We start from the raw sequence: 20,176 nt of genomic DNA, 5'->3' as shown, positions 1-20,176 counted from the left end.
GCGTTGTGATATTTACATAATTTAAATATATTTTCTAGGCAAGTTGGACAAATGCAAGTAAGAAACAACGTGAAAAGCTACTTGAGCTGATACGTCGTCTTGCAGAAGATGATAAAGATGGTGTGATGGCACACAAAGTGTTGAATCTTCTCTGGAATCTCACCCGTAGTGATGATGTACCTGTAGACATCATGGACCTAGCTCTCAGTGCCCACATAAAAATACTAGATTATAGTTGTTCCCAGGTATGGGAGAACTTTTACTTACTGCATATATGTTTATTGATTTCAGGGAGGAAGGGAGAAGGAAGAGAAATAGAAATACCATTGATGATAATCCTTGATCGGCTGCCTCCTTCATTTCCCCTACTGGGAATGCAGCCCGAAAGGCATCCATGTGCCCTGATGGGAATTGAACCATGACCTCCTGGTTCATAGTTCGATACTCAACCATTGAGCCACACCAGTCAGGCACAATAATGTATTTTAGTTAAAAAAAATAAAAAAATAAAAAAAGACTGGATAGGGTCTAACTTAAGGACAGGCATTCTGCTTGGCTTTTAATCATGTCAATTGAGGTGAAGAGATGCTTTCAGATTTGAAAACTCTAATTTTAAAGGTTCAGAAGTATTTGTTGAACTCACTGCCTTAATCAAAAAAGTACCGTCGTATATACACACATATATCTAGAAATAAAAATTTAGAGAAGAACATTTTTACCTGAGATACTTGAAAAATTAAGATGTCATTCTTCATAGTCTGCGAATTATTTAGTCCCACCTGTCCAAATAAAACTAATTTTTTCCAGTTCTGAAGAAGATATAAATTAAAATTTGTTCTAGCCACTTTTCTTAATAAGTAGTTCAAAAATAGAGAGCTTTTTAAAAAAAAATTGCAGACTGCAATTATATATTTGGATCTTCAGGTTTTTCAAACAAAAAAACCACTGCCCCCGCCAGTTTGGCTTAGTGGATGAGCATCAGCCTGTAGACTGAAAGGTCCCAGGTTTGATTCCTATCAAGGGCACATTCCCAATTGTAGGCATGATCCCAGTAAGTGGTGTGCAGGAGGTAGCCAATCAATGATTGTCTCTTATCATTGATGTTTCTATCTCTCCCTCTTCCTTCCTCTCTCAAATCAGTTTAAAAATTTTTAAAAAAGAAAAAAAAAACACCTAGTTTAGTAAGTAGAGAATTGTAGAGAATTAGCAGTATATTTTCTATAGATGCTCAACTCTTACTTTCTTTAATTAGTTATTCATATAATTGTATGGCTCAGTGTCTTATATGTTGCCACATTAATAGTTACTGGATTTCATGAAATTTAGTAAGAGTTTTCCTTTTGTAACTTCAGGCTTTATTTGTTATCATTATGGAAAACTTGTAAATATATCACTGTTTTTGACCTACACAAGGTGCTTTTAAGAGTTATTGACATATTAAATATTCATTAAATATTTTAAATTTTTAATATGTAGGCATTCAGACTAGTAATTTCACATTCATAAATTTTTCCTAGAAAGTGATATGAAAACAGCATAATATGTACAGACTAGGATATATTCCCCCAAGTGAGACCTTAAACATATATGCAGAATTGCCTTTTCTTTACTATGCATGCAAAGAAATAATTATTTCAATTAAAAACTTTTTAGGTACTCAAACCTGAACTTCTCATGACTAGTGATCTTAGATTAGGCAAGTAACCCATGGCAGAATATTAGAAATAAACTTATAACATACTTCATTCAATATTCTTAACTTTTCTTTAGGTGAATAATTGCACTATTTAATTTAACATTCACTGTATATTGATTTTTTTTTTTTTAGTGATTTTTTAAAACTATTTTTTTATTGATTTCAGAGAGGAAGGGAGAGGGAGAGAGAGATAGAAACATCAATGATGAGAGAGAAACATGGATCAGCTACTACGTGCACACCCCATACTGGGGATTGAGCCCACACCTGCGCATGTGCCCTTGACTGGAATTGAACCCAGAACCCTTCAGTCTGCAGGCCAAAGCTGTATCCACTGAGCCAGACTGGCTAGGGCTTTAGGGATTTTTTTTTCAAGTTACAACAACTTGGTTTTGTTGCTAATGTCATCATAGGATATTGTTTTTCACTGAGACTGGGAGAAAAAGAGAAAGAGCGATATGAAAAAACATGAAAGTGAGAGGGCAGGTGAGGAAACATGGATGTGAGAGAGAGAAAAACGTGGAGGTGAGAGAGACATATCAGTGGTTGCCTCCCACAACTCTAGATGCGGATCAAACCCACGACCCTTCAGTGTGCTGGCTGAAGCTCTAACCATTGAACACAGCAGCCAGGGATATATTGTTGTTTTTTGATGAGATATAATTGTCAGTGTTTCTTGCTCTTTTTAGAAAAATATGCAATATCATACCCAGTTTATGTTAATATTTGGGATTCTATGTTTATCTAAGTTTCATAATACGTAGAAACTTTAAGAACAATGAATAAAATACAATACCCATGTTTAATCATATTTTAAAAAATTTTCTGTGATTGTACCTAAGGTTGAGATTTTTTTTATAACTTTGTAATTCAACATATTTATTTATTTATTTATTTAAAAAATTATTTTAGCCCTGACCGGTTTGGCTCCGTGGATAGAGCATCGGCCTGCGGACTCGAGGGTCCTGGGTTCGATTCCGGTCAGCGTCATGTACCTTGGTTGCAGGCACTTGCCCAGTGGGGAGTGTGCAGGAGGCAGCTGATCGATGTTTCTCTCTCATCCATGTTTCTGACTCTCTATCCCTATCCCTTCCTCTATGTAAAAAACCAATAAACTGTATTAAAAAAAATTTTTTTTATTAAGTTAGTATGTATGTGTCCTTATCCCCACATTACCCCCCCCATCCTTCCCACCTAAGGTTGAGATTTAAAATCTTGGTGTAGATATACCTGAATCCATGAAACACTAGATTTTTGTAGTGGTGCTTCACACTTTGTAGTTTGGTGATTTCAAAATAAGAATATATTTAAAGCATTTTTTAAATTCAACTATTATAATTACATCATAATTTTGTGACATCAGCTTAAGCTTTTGTGCTCAAATTCTCAAATAATTTGAGGAATAGTTATATCCATAATTTATCTGTGTTTGCAAGGATCGAGACACACAAAAGATCCAGTGGATAGATCGCTTTATAGAGGAAGTTCGCACAAATGATAAGTGGGTAATTCCTGCCCTGAAACAAATAAGAGAAATTTGTAGTTTATTTGGTGAAGCTCCTCAAAGCTTAAGGTAAGTCTTTTAATATAGAAAAATTTCTAATTTTAATTTATATGTTATGTGGAGAATATTGTATCAGAAAAAGTAAATTTTTAAAAAAAACAAAAGTGGGAAAACGAGAAGCTTAATGCTGAGTTCTTTGAACAAAGACAATTCCTTAATTGTGTTCCTCTATTTTTATATTTATTATACAGAAGTTAAGTATTAGAATCAAGATTATTTTGGACTCTAAAAAAAAAAAAAGCCCTAGCTCAGTGGATAGAGCATTGGCCTGCAGACGGAAGGGTCCCAGGTCCCGTCAAGGGCACATGCCTGGGTTGCAGACTCGATCCAACGTGCAGGAGGCAGCCAATCAATGATTTCCTGTCATCATTGATGTTTCTTCCTCTCCCTTCCTCTCTGAAATAAAAAAAAAATAAATTGAAAAAAAAGGTTATCTAGGGCTCTTATTTCAGAATTGTCTTGATTTTCTAACATATATACAGACATTGTAGTATAGATTGTATTTATCTTTCCCTCCTTTTTAAAGCTTTTCTGCTGCTTTATTTGGCCCAGTGTTCTTTTATTTTTTTTAAGTTGAAAGAATTTTTAAAAAATACATTTTTATTGATTTCAGAGAGGAAGGGAGAGGGAAAGGGAGATAGAAACATCAATGATGAGAATCATTGATTAGCTGCCTCCTGCATGCCCCCTACTGGCAATCGAGCCACATCCTGGGCATGGACCCTTGACCAGAAGTGGACCCAGTACCCTTCAAATCTGCAGGTCGACTCTGTTCACTGAGCCATACTGGCTAGGATCCAATATTCATTCTTAATGCCATATTATTATATTTTATACAGTCCTTATTAATTAGTTCCTTAAGTGCCCTACTCTTAACATTTCTCAAAAAATTTTATTAACCTAAATTTCATGCTAGGACATAGTAAGCTCCAGAGGGGGAGAGAAGGTTTCCTTTTCGTGAATTTAGAAATTAATTTTCAAAGATAAGACTACAGCAACTTAAATTGTAGAAAATGACAAAGCTTAAGTCTTAATTTATTTTAGCTAGATTTAAATTGCTAATTTTTACATTACATTAGCTAAGTTGCTAATGTTATGTGTTTAAATTATAATTATTGCAATAATTTGTCTTTTTAAATTTGGGGGTATATTTGTAATTAATGGCATGAAAATAAATGACAGAGAATGTCAGGTATAGTGGCAATAATTATTTTCAACACAGTTAAGATTTCTGGTAGTGAACCAAAGTTCTGTCTAATTAGCTGTAATCTTAGAATAATTCTCTGACCTTTCAGAAATATCTTTTATGTGTATAAGACAATTACAAGAATCTTTACAAATGTAGATTGATATGATTATGCATGTAAACAATTCCTGTTTACACAGAATTATATATTGTCAGCATTTCCGGAGGGAGTGGTGGCAGCGGGAGGAGCGGGCGGGGCGCTTCGAGAAGGCAGGGCCTTAGGGGTCCTTTCTGGCCTGGGGGAAAAAAAAGAAGAAAAAAAAGAATAATATAGTGTCATTTTGATGTTTTTATTTTTCAAGTTGAATTTTGATACCTTTTTCTAATGTTGGAAAAATTTCATGGAATTAACACATTTCATGGAGATAAATATTAGAGAAAATTATGAAATTATCTTTTAATGTTATTTGTGAAGGGTATACTTGATTATGTTTAACTTACATTCTTATGTATTGTCAAACGTCTCCATTTTTTGGTTACTCATATACGCAAAAAATACTACATATACTCTTCCAATCAGGAGATTTGATCACATATGTTATAATGTGAGTTGATTTGTTTTATTGAAAATGAGAAAATAGGAAAAGGAAGATAATTAGGAATCTTTCTGGTGATATCCGTAGCCATAACTGGCTGCAAACTCAGTGTTCCAGACTGATCTATAATGGCTAACATTTTTTGTTATGTACACTTGTGCATGTGCTTTGAAACTAGTACTGTGTAAATTAGTCTCATAGGTAAAATTTGAGAATACTGGTTGGTGGTTTTGTGTAAAATAATATTGGACTAAATACGTTTTGAGGCATTGGTTATTCTCTTCTATTGCTTGCTGTTTTATTATTAAAAGAAGGATATTGTCCTAAATGTAAGATGTTTTATACTTTTAAAGTAGTAATTAGAGTTTTGGTCTCTGTAAACTTAGTTGATTTGCAACCGAAACTTGTTACAGTAGTGTTCATTTGCCTTATTATACTGTTAAGTTCTTCTCGTTTTAGTCAGACTCAGCGAAGTCCCCATGTATTCTACCGTCATGATTTAATCAAACAACTGCAGCATGATCATTCCTTAGTTACTTTGGTAGCAGGAAATATTGCAACTTATATGAATAGCATGCGACTGTATGCTAGAGGTATGTATTATAAACTAACATTAGCTATTGGGAATCACATGAGCTCTTCTTTCCTGTTTTTTTTTGTTTTGTCCTTACATAATTTGTCCTTACCTCAGAGATGACAATATTTATTTTTTATTTGTTGTCAATATTACAGATGTCTCTCATTTTCCCTCCTTTTGCTCCCCTCCACCTAACTCTCACCCCAACCAAAACTTTCCCTACATTATTGTCTATGTTAAGCGTGGGCCAAGCATATATGCATATATCTTCTTTCATTGCTGTCTTCCTGCAATATACTCTGAGTATGTTTTTAAAGGACCAAAAATGTAAGTGAATTATTTGTACAATGTTTGCACTTATGGATCCACTTGTCCTCCCAATTTTATGTGATTAAACTCTAGGCTAGCTTTTTAATGCTTTTACTGAGTCCTGTTCCTCCCTGCTCATCCTGTTTAGTTGGTTTCTTTTCTGTTGTATCTGGGAATTATATCTGCTTATATCTGAAATTGCTACTTTCTTGGGTATGTAATTTACTCATTTTAAATCCTTTTTTTTTTTTCTGACACCACTGTTAACTGCTTTTCAAGGAAACTTGGTTATAACTTGCCAGTTGTTATTTTGCGCAGCTCTGTTTTTGCATACTTTACAGTAGTTTTTAAACCTTTAGTTAATGTTTTCTGTTGTTCAAAGAGTTTATTTAAAATTTACAAGATAGTGATCACTATTAGTCCTGACTGGTCACTAGGATATGAAATTATTTAAACATAGTGGGATAAAGTTCCCTGTAGTTATAGCAGAAAAGTATTTAATATTTTCAAATTGGAGGGCTTTTTTCTGGTGCTTTACAGATCAATTTTATTTATTTGTTCTTTGACACTTTTGTCAGAAATCTGTGTGTGCATAAGTATGAAGAATTCTTTGTACATTTCTTTGTACATTATACAGGAAATTGCTGTATAACTTCCTCTAAATTCATTGATTTTATAGAATCTGTGTCCTTTAGCTTAACTTTTCCTTTTGAAAATTTTCTATTTCTGACTAAATGTGCTAAATCAATTGATTTTTAAATATAGGGGTAAAATAAATTTTCTACCAACACTTTTTACATTAAATTTTTTTTTTTTACTGTTCATCAGATTATTTATTCACTTGATTTTTAGATTCACTTGTTGATAGATGTGTATTTGTTGTTCATAATTTGTATCTTTATATTTTTCTTCTTCTTCCTCTTCTTAAAGGATACCTTTCAGCATTTCATATAATACTGGTTTGGTGATGATGAACTCCTTTAGCTTTTTCTTATCTGTGAAGCTCTTTATCTCACCTTCAATTCTGAATGATAGCTTTGCTGGATAAAGTAGTCTTGGTTGTAGGTTCTTGGTATTCATCACTTTGAATATTTCTTGCCACTGTCTTCTGGCCTGCAAAGTTTCTGTTGAGAAATCAGCTGACAGTCGTATGGGTACTCCCTTGTAGGTAACTGATTTTCTTTCTCTTGCTGCTTTTAGGATTCCCTCTTTGTCTTTTGCTCTTGGCATTTTAATTATGATGTGTGTTGGTGTGGTCCTCTTTGGATTCCTTTTGTTAGGGTTCTCTGCGCTTCCTGGACTTGTAAGTCTATTTCTTTCACCAGGAAGGGGAAGTTTTCTGTCATTATTTCTTCAAAGAGGTTTTCAATATCTTGCTCTCTCTCTTCTTCTGGCACCCCTATAATAATTACTAGGGTGTTGGTACACTTGAAGCTATCCCAGAGGCTCCTTACACTATCTTTGTATTTTTGGATTCTTTTTTCATTTTGCTTTTCCGGTTGGGTATTTTTGCTTCTTCGTATTTCAAATCTTTGACTTGATTCTTGCGACCCTCTGGTCTGCTGTTGGGAGTCTGTATAATATTCTTTATTTCAGTCAGTATATGCTTAATTTCTAGTTGGTTCTTTATCACAACATCGAGGGTTTCACCAGTCTTCTTGAGGATCTCACTACATTTATCGGCGGTCTCACCAGTCTTTTCGAGGGCCTTATTAAATTTATCGGCGGCTTCTAGACAGTTCTTTAAAGACCTTAAAAGTGTGGTTTTGAACTCTATATCCAACAGTTTGCTTTCCTCCAATTCTGTCGTTTGTGTCCTGTTTCTCTCTCTCGGCATTTTTTTATGCTTCGCTGTGTCGATAGAGTGCCTTTCTGTGCTAAGTGTCCCAATTACCTTAGGTAGACACTCTTGGTGCACCCCCTTGTGGGCTTTGTGCACAGTCTTGTTGTAATTAAGCCTTGATTGTTGTAGTTATCACTGTGAGGAATTGACCTCCAGGCCAATTGGCTGTGAGAATCAGCTGTGTCTGTAGTGGGAGAACTTCTGTGCTGGAGACACCCCTTTGGGGCTAGACTTGCTTCGATGGGGCTTTGGTGCTCACTGAGTCTGCCCCCTGAGTGTGTCTTTTTAAAATTATTAACATGATATTAAAGCTAATCCCAGCACAAACTATTGTGAACATCTCTATGAAAAGTAGATTATATGGTTCTTTTGAGAATATGACTAATCTAGAGACCTGGCCCAATGCACAAAATTTGTGCAAGGGGCTCGGCCCTTGCAGCCCTGGTTGCCTTGGCCGGCCCTCACAGTCCTTCTCAGCCTAGACCGGACCTCACAGCCCCGGCTTCGTCTGGAAGTTTGTTTGGCTGTTTGGTCTAATTAGCATATTAGCTCTTTTTTATATAGGATATGTAACAATCTTACATGGGGTTCCTGCAGTTTTAGTTTAACACCTTATGATATTCATCAACAGAGTATAATGAAATACATTTTAGCTAATTAGACCCTTTGCATAATTTGTTTTTTGTTGTTTTTTTAAATATGTTTTATTGATTTTTTACAGAGAGGAAGGGAGCGGAATAGAGAGTTAGAAACATCGGTGAGAGAGAAACACCGATCAGCTCCCTCCTGTATACCCCCTACTGGGGATGTATCCGCAACCAAGATACATGCCCTTGACCAGAATCGAACTTGGGACCCTTCAGTCCGCAGGCCGATGCTCTATCCACTGAGCCAAACCGGTTAGGACTGCATAATTTGTTTTTAATGAGAGCTTTATGTTATTTTTTTATTTCTGAATAAAGTTTGCATGACTACAGGACACATTGCAATTCATCTAAAGACTGTCACTTTGCATTACCTCCTCTGATTCTCTTTGCTTTCTTACTACAGTTGACTATTTTCAGGACAAGTTGCCAACAACAACAAATAAAGATGTCTTTACAAGTGTCATTGAATAGCTGTGCACATCCTGAATTTGGTTCTACCTCATTTCTACATGTCAGCCATAAAGTACTATTAAATAATTGATTTCAAATTGATATACTAATTTTACTAAGCTTATGGCTTCAGAGAAACAACCAGTATTTCTTTGCCAGTGGCAAGAAAATACAAGGTGAAAGTTCAACATTATTTTTTCAGAAAGTAAGAAAACTTATTTTTTGAGTATCATAGTGTCACGTTGAAAATATATAGGAGTCAGCTTTCCCTAGCAAAATTTGTGAGTTTAAGCATCAAAACAATGATACTATGCATCATAACCTTTTCAAGGTGTATTTTATCTTCAAACTAGAGGCCCAGTACATGAGATTCATGCACTCAAGGGGATCCCTCAGCCCAACCTGCACCCTCTCACAGTCTGGGAGCCCTCAGGGGAGATCCAACTGATGACTTAGTGCTGCCACAGACAGGAGAGGCTCCCGCCACTGCGGCTGTGCTTGCCAGCCATGAGCCTGGCTCAGGGTTTCTAGCTGAGCGGCACTCCCCCTGTGGGAGTGCCGGGGTCCTGCCCCAGCAGGTCCAGGGGTCCCCAAAGGCGTGGACGGAGTCGGTGAAGAAGGAATGACACGGAGACAGTGTTCAGTAGATCAGCAGCCTAGGCAGGTTCTCCAGCCAGGATCTCCAGCCAAGTTCTGGTCTGGATCTCCAGAGAGGTTCTGCTTAGGATCTCCTGCCAGAGTCTGTGTCCATGTTCTCTTGCTAGGTTCTCCAGGTTCTCCAGCCAGGTTCTGTAGCCATGTTCCCTTGCTAGGTTCTCCAGGTTCTCCAGCCAGGTTCTATAGCCATGTTCCCTCGCTAGGTTCTGTCTCTAGGTTCTGAGGCCAGTTTCTGTCCAGGATCTTTTGCCATGTTCTCTCCAGCGAAGTTCTTCTGTCTCTAGAGAACGTTCTGTGTAGGTTCTGTGCCTAGGTTCTGTCTCTCTTGGTTCTGTGTTCTAAGTTCTGTGTTCTAAGTTCTGTGTCTTGCTGTCTTGTTACATCTGTATTTATACCAGTTGATTCAATCCTATCAATCTCTATTACAAAGGTTAGGGCGTTTCTTATCTCCATTCCAGGGAGTAAAGATTATGTAGCTTAAGCATGATTGTTCATAGTTAAAGTGATTAATTACCCGCCTGGCACTTAGTTGAGGGGTTTTATTCCCTCCCTAACTTCAGGGGAAAATCCCTACCTGGGGAAACAACCTTTCTCAGAGAGGAGACCTTGGTTAAAACACATAGTGCCAAGAAGGTGAGCAAACATATTAAGAACAGTATGCCATATATGCCAGGTCCTTTGAAACAGCAAGGATGGACCGGCTCCTGGCATAGGAGTGCACTGACCACCAGAGGTCAGCTCCTGAATTGAGCATCTATCCCTTGCTGGTCAGTGCCCATCATAGCAATAGCGCTGTTTGGTCTATTTGCATATTAGCCTTTTATTATATAGGACAGTTCACAAGTGAATCCATAGAGATAAACATAAATGAATAAATTGAGAAGAATATTAACTAAAAATGTAGGAAAAGTAGTGGATAATTAGTGAGTGAGAGAAACTATGAGGACCAGGTGCTGATGTACCATCCAAATATTATTAATTACAAAGTGATAAAAATTAATGTTGTTAAAATTAGGACAAATTGACATATGGCTTCTGATAATAATGTATTAGAAGACATAGTATCTTTGGTGGTATTTCTTGTCAAAAATACATTTAACTACAGGAAGCATGAAGCAAACCCAAACTTAATCGTGTTAGACAACAACACTTATTCCTAAAGAATAAAAGTAAGAAACACAAAAAAAGAACTAAGGAAATGCGTTTAAAGAAAACAACTATATGCAATATGTTAACCTACATTTGTTCTGGACTTGGAAAAGGAAATTATAAATGGATTGGTCTTTTATTAACCTTAATTATGTGCATGTTACTAAGAGATAAACCTAGTTTTAAGGAGTAGAGTGATGTGTATTTTATCTTCATATGGTTCTCAAAATATAAATGTATATATATATATATGTATGTATATATAAATGTATGATATAAATGTATATAAATAGACATGCTGATAAGAACAAGTAGAAAAAATATAAACAATTGGTTTGTCTGTATAAAGAATAGTTTTCTGTATTATTTGCACTTTATTTACAGACTAGAGGCCTGGTGCACGAAATTCATGCATGGGGTGGGGTGGGTTCCTTAGCCCGGCCTGAGTCCTCTCTCAATCAGGTAACCCTTAGAGGATGTCCGACTGCCGGTTTAGAGGTTAGAAAAAAACCTTGTGAGAGAATACAAAAAGCAGAGGCCACTCCAGCAAGGGTGTGTTCTGAGGAGCCAGGGTTAACTTTCTGCATGAAGATTTGCCAGGGTAGGGAAGAGGGGAGGAAGGAGTGACTGTGTGTGTATGTATGTGTGTGTATGAGAGAGAGAACCCACCCCAAAGACTCCAGACTCTTGTTGTAAAGCACAAAACTTTGCTTCCCCCATGTTTATAAAATGTCTAAACACAAGCTATAGTGTACTTCAAGTAACATGTATTAGGGAAGGAGAATGCAGCCTTAAAGCAAAAGGAGGGGAGGGGAGTGTGGGTGGAGAAGTGAGTAACTCCTCTCATCGCCCCAGCTAAAGCTCTTTGTGAATCCACATTTATCTCTTTGTGCATGGGAGGTTAGGGAGCACAGTATTATCCTGGTAAGAGAAGGTTACAGGGCTTGCATCCGTGGTACTCACCCCAAGTTTCATTTCCTCACCTTCCCAGGTCGCTTTGCACCCCACCACTGATTCAGTTAATGGAATCAGAGGTCGGCAGCTGGACACCTCCAGGTGGAGAGTGTTTTGAGGGCCATGTGGTCCACCTCCAAGGCCCCTGCATCCACGCACCACCCCCACCAGCTTCCCACCTGCAGGCAGCAGCTCGGGGTGTTTCGTCCCGCCGCCCACCAGACACAGCCTGACTGGGTGTGGGTAGAGATTGTGCAGCTCTGTGGCAGGCAGCTCCGCAGTAGGTGGCTCTGAAGCTAGTGCCTTTGAATTGCACACCTCTGGGCAAAAAGAAAAGCCTCTCCAGAAATGTTTTTCAAAAGCCTTCAGGGACCAAGAGGTTAGCCAGCCAGGGTGTTTCTTTCTCTGCTGCCAGCTGCTGACTGGGGCATTCCTTTCCTCAGCTGCGGGCAGCTGTTCCACCCCCTGCCAACACTCATCTTGCCCTGGTGCCACCTTTGTCCTCCACCACCCACCCCTGTTTCCTCATTCCCCATCCAGCAGTCAGGGCCTACCAGGTCGGGGGAGGGACTGAGAGGTTGGCCAGCAGGCCCCGGTCAGGATTGGGGTAGTCAGTGCATGTCACAATGACCTGTTGTTCCAGCATAATGGTCACTTGGGCTTTTATATGTATAGATATGAAACTTTATCTCAAAACAAAGTTACTCTTGTTGTCTCTCTCCTTACACCTGAAAAAAATTCCTCAGTAAGCACACATATATATCCTCCTATATAATAAAAGCCTAATATGCAAAACGACTGGTGGAACCACCGGTTGCTATGACGTGCACTGACCACCAGGGGGCAGACGCTCAATGCAGGAGCTGCCCCCAGCCTGCAGGCTCAGGCCAGCCAAGGAGGGTGCCAGTGAGGGCTCCCTGATCACCCCGCCGGTCGCCCCACAGATCGGCCCTGATCGCCGGCCAGGCCTAGGGACCCTACCTGTGCATGAATTCCATGCACCTGGACTCTAGTATCTAATAAGAGTAATATGTAAATTAACTGTAACTCCCCAACAAAGATGGTAGCATGCACGGCCAATAGGAGGGAATATGCAAATTGATGTGACAAAAATGTCGGCAGTCAGGCCAGGAAGCTTGTGACAATGCAAGTGGATGAGCAGTATGATGAGTGCCATCAGCTGGCCCTTCCTGGCTGTCCACTGCTGCGAAAGTGGTGCAGGGCCCTCACTGACCGGGGACAGCAGCAGTCTCACTGCAGGAGAGGCATGGCCGATGATAGGTTGCAGGGCAAGCGCCCCCACGCCCAAGCCGAGCTGTGGAGGCTGGGGGTGGGGGTTGTGGCGGGGTTGGATGGTGTTTGAAGAACACCCCAGAGGTCATGGCGGTTGGGCACCTCCCACAACTATGTTCGGCAGCCAAAGGGAACGTTGAAGCCGGGGCCTGACTCCTGGGCAGACAGAGGGTGCCCCCAGCAGAGAATAGCTACCCCAGCAAACCTCTAAGGAATGGCCAGACAGAAAGGCTGCTTTCACGTGTGGGTGGGCCCCACCAGCATTTCCATCTTCACTGTCTTCATTCTGAAAAGTCGGAAACCCTTCCCCACCACTGAGCCAGGAGAATGCTCTTCTGCCTAAGAATCCGTCTTACAAGTCTTGCTCCCACGGTGGCCCGATGAGAGGAGTTAGGAGCTCAAGCTATGAAGGGAGGGGTTTGCTTCCCAATCCCACCCTGCGTGGGCTGGAGCCTCCCAGCCAGGGAACTTCCAAGGGCTTAGCTTGCTCATCTGCAATGGAACCATCTCAGGGATCCGGGGCTGGTGGTGAGTGCTATACAAGCTAGCACCTGGCTCAGTGTGATGCTCCTACATGTTACATGTGGTTCTAATGGCTGACAGGTGGTGCTGTGACATAGGACATGTGCTTCTAAATTTTTTTGTCCTGAACTGCAGTCTGTTTGGCCCTCATGGCAACCTCTGTCAGTTGTGTTAGTCCTATCTTAACTCCACTGACAATGGGAAGAGAGAAATGAACCCTGAGCAGCAGAAAAACCACCTTCTAAAATGATCTCTTCTTGGCGCATCCAGCGTTATGTTCTGTCATTTTTCTAAGATAAAAAGTTGCATGTTTCAGTGGACTGGGACATTATCTTGTGATGAGTAAGGGAGGCTGTTACCAGGCCACGGCACAAAATGTAAGCTGCCTGCTCTCCCCAGGGGACTCTGAAAAATAACCCTCTTCCCCAGCAAATGGCCATGGAGAAGGTGGATTGCAGTCGTATACCGCATCACAAATTCTTTCTCAGATCCTCTGTTATCTAAACTGGCACCTGCCCACCACCTCTCAGGAGCTGGGAGGGGCTCTCTCACCTATCAGCCCCACCTCACAGCGGGGGAGGCACCAGGAGGCCAGTTTTCGAAGCCTGAGTCAGCACTCCCCACGCCTCACCTCCATCCAGAAGTGTGATACCTCCTAAGGATGGGATGCGGCAGTTAGGGAAGCTCTAACCCATCACAAAGAGATAAGCAGTGAAGGTTAGGGAGCCATCCCCTCAGCGACCTCCCCCAAAAGGCCCCATGTACAAACAATTTTAAGTATGGAGGGTGCCCCCCAAAAATGTCGATAACATGCTCTGAGTAATTCTAAAGGCAGTGCTTATTAAAATCTCATTTTCAGAATTGATCTACCAGCTGTTAAATGTTTGTACCCTGTATATACAGGGTATACACATGTATATACATACACTGAGTGGCCAGATTATTATGATCATCTGACATTCGTAAGCAAATGAGCCATACACTGATCATATGGGATATGGAAGCTGAAGGCCTGTTTGAATACTTTTGCTGTCTGCAGTTGCCAAGATAAAACGTCTCCAATTTGCACAGGAACACAAGGATTGGACAGTCGAGCATTGGAAAAAAGTCATGTGGTCCGATGAATCACGTTTCCAGTTGCATTATGCAGATGGCAGAGTGAGATTTTGGCGGAAACAGCATGAAAGCATGCACCTCACATCCATGAGTGCAACTCTTCAAGCTGGTGGGGGCAGTGTTCTGGTTTGGGGCATGTTTTCCTGGCATGGTTTGGGCCCTTTAATTCGTGTGGAACATCTGAATAGCACAACATACTTAAGTATCATTGCTGATCAAGTTCATCCTATCATGTTGATGGTGTATCCCAATGGAGATGGCTTCTTCCAACAAGACAATGCGCCATGCCACGGTGCTCGTATTGTGCAGGAGTGGTTTCAAGAGCATGAGGGAGACTTTACCTTGCTGAGGTGGCCCCCACAATCACCTGATCTCAATCCAATTGAGCATTTGTGGGGTGAAGTTAAAAGAGCCATCAGGCAGCTGGTTCCACAGCCATCAAATCTCACAGACTGGACAGTGGTATTCATCAGGCATGGTGTCAGATTCCTCGCATCACCTTTCAGCATCTCGTAGAGTCAGTGCCAAGAAGAATCACCGCAGTATTGAAGGCAAAAGGTGGCCCAACGCAATACTGATGGGGTGGTCATAATAATCTGGCCACTCAGTGTATATCTAAAACTAAAATCTTTTAAATGTATACGCGTCAGTATGTATGCGTGTATATGCATTTATACACATACTTTGAATAATTACATGGATGTATATGTGTGTGCGTACATATACATGCAAATATCCTATATAATAAAAGTAATATGCAAATTGACCCTAACAGCAGAACAACTGGGAACGACTTGGTCACTGTGATGTGCACTGACCACCAGGAGGCAGATGCTCAATGCAGGAGCTGCTTCCTAGTGGTCAGTACACTCCCACAGGGGGAGCTCCGCTCAGCCACAAGCAGTGCTGATGGCTATGAGCACAGCGGCAGTGGCGGAAGCCTCTACCACCTCCTCCACAGTGCTAAGGATGTCCAACTGCAACCTAGGGGGAGCGGGCCTAAGCCGGTAGGGCTCCCAGGCTGCCAGAGGGATGTTTGACTGCCAGCTTAGGCCCAATCCCCCGGGGAGCAGGCCTGAGCTGGCAGGGGGACATCCCCTGAGGGCTCCAGGCTGCCAGAGGATGCAGGCCAGGCTGAAGGATCCTCCCCACGTCACCCCCTACACACACAAAGTGCATGAATTTTTGTGCACTGGGCCTCTAGTGTTTTAGATAATAGTCTTTTTTAAAAGACAAAGAGCAGTCTAAGGACAGTGGCAGTCCAAAGTTTAGTCAGAGGCTTTAATGTATGTGCTCAGGGAAAACAAAAACAGAAAACTCGTAGGTAGTAGAAAATAATTTTGGAGACCTGAGGTTTGGTACAGTGAATTATTTTCGATGAAAGTAAGCAATAAAATTTTAAGGTTGCTGGCTGATCCTTTGCATGTGGAAGTACCAAGCAATCATATTCTTTTTCTATTAATTTTATAGAGAGGAGGAGGAGAGAGAAACATCAATTTGTTGTTCCACTTATTGATGTATTCATTGGTTGATTCTTGTATATGTCCTCAGTGTGGACCAAACTTGGAACCTTGGAATATTGGGACTAGTCTCTATCCAACTGAGCTAGTTGGCCAGGGCAGTCATAGTGTTCTTTACTAAATCCACACCCAGATTAATACATAACTAAACATTTTCTATGATCCATTTTTATAGTGATTCAGGATTTTACTTATAATTGAGGTTTATCTGATAGAAAAAATTGTGTCGTTGTGAAGACTCAGATTGCCTTTACCAATTTCAAAAGGAGCTGTTATAACAAATATTGAAAATGAATTATATAATTTCCAAATTACAACTTCAAAATTTTGAAATAAATGTGTTAGATTCTTGAATGGCTAACAGCACTTAATGCAGTCATTTATTTTCAGTGTCTTCCTCTTTTACACAGCAAATTAATTTTGTCATTTCTAGACAGAGCTTTATCCATTTTTTCTAATTCTCTAGTGACTTTAATTTTGCTTGATATTGAATTGAATAGCCTTATAAGAATTTTTAAGCCATGCTTTTTATGTTATAAACCCATATTTTAGTTGAGTTCTTCATTCTTTTTGAAGCATATCAAACACTGATAAAACACTATCAATAGTATTTTTAGGACATAGGTAGTGTTTATTTTTTCCACTGCTTTTTTTATTTTTTATTTTAGAGAGGGGAAAAGAGAGAGAAACATCAATAATGAGAGAGAATAATTGATTGGCTTTCTTCTTCCCTGAGTGGGGATTGAGCACACAACCCGGATATGTGCCCCATCTGTGACTTCCTGGTTCATAGGTTGAGGCTCAACCACAAAGCCATGTCAGTCAGGCTCCATTGCTTTTTTAATTGATAAACACTTAAGACTTTTCACCCAGTACATGAGGTTAATGAAGTACGTCCAGAGTACTTGCTAAAAAATATTAAGAATAAAGGATATCCAGCCCTGGCCATTGGTTCTCAGGTGGAGTGTCATCCCATACACCAAAAGGATGCAGGTTCTATTCCAAGTCAGGGCTCATACCTAGGTGTTGTGGGTTTGATCCCCAGCCTCTAGCCAAGGTGCCGCCAGGAGGCAACTGAGCAATGTCTCTTTCCCTTCTTTAAACAATAAAAGCATATCCTCCAGCCCTGGCCAACGTGACTCTGTTGGTTGCGTGTCATGCAGTGCAACAGTGGGGTTGCCTATTTGATTTCTGGTCTGGTTGGGAAATATGCCCAGGTTGGGGGTTCAGTGTGTTGCATGGGTGGGTACAGAGGTAACTGATTGATATTTCATTCTCACATCAATGTTTCTCTGACCCCGCCCCTCTTTCCTTCCCTTCTCTAAAAATCAATTTAAAATGTTTTAAAGAAACAAAACATTTTTTCCAGTGAGGATAAAATAAAGGATTTTCAACCTAGGCTAGGAATACTTACCAAAATGTATGTCCAACCAGTAGCTATAACACACACTGACCACCAGGAGGCAGGCGCTCAACGCAGGAGCTGCCAAGCAACAGCAACTTTGCAGAGTGCCCTCTCACACTCTGGGACCCCTCAGGGGATGTGGGAGAGCCAGTTTCAGCTCCATCCCCAAAAGCCAGGCGGAGGGACCCCCACCTGCTGGAGGGACCCTGCTCACTCCGCAGACACCCTTTGAGCCATGGAGCCACCCCAGGTGTGGCTGGCTGGGGAGGGACTGTGGGAGGTTGCCTCCAGGGCATGTCTAGCCAGTCTCACCCAATCCGCCCCACCAGCAACCATCTAATTAATTTCCTTTCCATGTGCACAAATCCGTGCACCGGAGCACTAGTATATTCATAACCATAATGGTAGTGGTAGGTTTCTTGAATACTTGATCATAGTTTGTAATTGAGGTAATTGTGTGATCACTTCATCAAATGCAGTAACAGCTCTGTCACCCTAATTGTCTATAAATTCTCTTAATGTTATTTTGTACATAAAATGCTTTTCTGTACAATGGTTAATTTTAATATAACAAGGAAAAATAAAAGGGAAAAAAATTACAAACTGTAGTTACAAATTGCCTTAAAATATTTGAAGAATGGGAGTTGTGCTGAAAAATTATTTTTAATACCACAGTTGATCATATTTTTCATCAGCTATGTAACAAGTGTTTATTTTGTGGGGCAAATTGCATATATGTAAATATTATTACAGTTGACTATTGATGAATAATTATTGACTTCTTAATTTCCTTTGTTTAAAGTCAACAGTGATGTGGAAATACATGTGCATAATGCATTGTTTTTTTAAACTTCAGAACATGAAGATTATGACCCACAGACTGTAAAGCTTGGAAGTAGATATAGTCATGTTCAAGAAGTCCAAGAACGGCTTAACTTCCTTAGGTTGGTTTTAAGCAATTTGTAGTGCTATTCTCTTTTAAGGCACACATATAAGGAATGCAGTGTAATACTCCTCATAGCCAAGCCTTTCTCTTTTTTTCTTTTTCTTTTAATAGCTAAGTCTTTTAGATAACCATTCCACCCTGCAGCTAAATATTTTACCAAATAAATACTGTTGCCAAAAGTTAATTTACATTTTCTGTTGATTATTAAGTATTGGTTAACATTTAACTTTCTTTAAAAATTCAAATGGAGGTATTTGTGTTATAGGTTGTGTAAAAAAGTTTATTATACATTTTTCAAAGTTTGAACTATAGGGCATAAAAACAGTCAGCTAGGAAACTGCATTTTCGTTAATGCTGTCGTGAACAGTAAGGATTAAGATGGTTGGTGCTCTCTGGTGCTGTTTATTCTAGCAATGGCTGATAAAGGCATAGGTAATAACATCACTTTACATTTGGATAAGGAAAAATTACCTATCTTTTAATTTAAGCCAAAGCTAAAGATAGTCCTAGGCTGAATTTGTTCAGTAATGCTTGTCTTTTGATAACAATATATGTGTGTGTATTTATGGATATATAACTTAAAGAATAAATTTTTTTTAGGAATGCAAGTAACACATAATAAAGCAAGCATATTTGAAACATGCTATGTAATCTTCTGGGTTGACCTGATCATAAAATTTGATGACTGGAATTTTTCTCATGTTTTTTAATAGCCTTGGAAAAAAGATTAGCCCTCCTGTGTTGAGACTCTCTTCCTTGTTATAAATGCATATATATTATGTCACTTAGTTTTGTTGGAAAAGACCAGTGATTTAGAACTTATCTACTCTATTGAAGTTTAGAATCAAAAGACCTTTTATAGTTCCTGCTCAGTAAATACTTAGTACTACAGTTTATTCTTTAAAGGGTAACTAAAGAGTTAATACTTTATATTTAGCTTTGTACTTATTAATCATTTTAATCCTCATAGTAATACTGGATTTCTGGACTCATCCAGTATGTCTCACTGTAAAGTCTCTGTTCTTCCTATGACAGCAGTGATTTTTCAGACTTATCATAGAGTCTTAGTTTGAAAATTATTGATTTTAGGCTTCTGGACCACATATTGCTCATTTATAAATAAAGGCAGGAAAGATTAAATAAAATTAAGAGCTAGAAAAAAAGCTTCATACTTACAATTATGGAGACATTAGAAATCTAAATTTGGATCTAAATTATGGGGATATTAGAATACTTTAAGACACAAAAGAAGAAACCTACTGACATTAAATAAGTATGCTATACTCTGTTGGTCATGAAGCCACCATCATTTTGATAACAGAATTAAATGCGTAGTCATTTTTTACATTTTGTTTAACTGTTATTCATGGAAATTGCAGGCAATGGTAGAAGGAACTAGAATCTTACTGAGGAGACTGCTTGAAGCAGAATCTTCAAAACTTCATAATATTATTTTAATGAATAAACTAATAGTGACACAACTAAAAAGTTCTAGAGGACATTTTAAAATAAGCATACTAATAATGACTAACAGAAATAAGTTTAAATTATGTATGTATTGTGGCCACCGGGTTTTGAGTATATTTTCAGAAACTAAAAATTTTAAACAGCTTTATTTTGTAAAAACATTCAGTTATCTCTGAAAGTCATTTTTAGTATATTGCCTCATTTTTCAATATATAAGCATATATAGGCAGGGAAACCATATATAAGCAGGGAATTAATTAGTATCTGATTTCAAAGACT

The 20,176-nt window shown here is 39.2% G+C and overlaps 1 protein-coding gene across 1 annotated transcript in view; it reads left to right on the top strand.

The window, feature by feature from the left end:
• The window catches only part of LOC308512203 (ubiquitin carboxyl-terminal hydrolase 9X-like), a 254,107-nt gene that overhangs the window by 100,155 nt on the left and 133,776 nt on the right, over positions 1-20,176 (top strand). Inside the window, exons 12-15 of the mRNA XM_081082000.1 lie at positions 39-245; positions 3,133-3,269; positions 5,502-5,635; positions 18,341-18,428. Of these exons, the coding sequence (XP_080938126.1) occupies positions 39-245; positions 3,133-3,269; positions 5,502-5,635; positions 18,341-18,428 (566 nt within the window). The remainder of the gene's footprint in view (positions 1-38; positions 246-3,132; positions 3,270-5,501; positions 5,636-18,340; positions 18,429-20,176) is intronic.

The sequence above is a fragment of the Myotis nattereri genome (assembly GCF_964212035.1).
Source record: "Myotis nattereri genome assembly, chromosome: Y".
Classification (NCBI taxonomy): Eukaryota; Metazoa; Chordata; class Mammalia; order Chiroptera; family Vespertilionidae; genus Myotis; species Myotis nattereri.
Note: the sequence above shows the minus strand (reverse complement) of the source record. Positions and strands in the feature narration are given on the sequence as shown.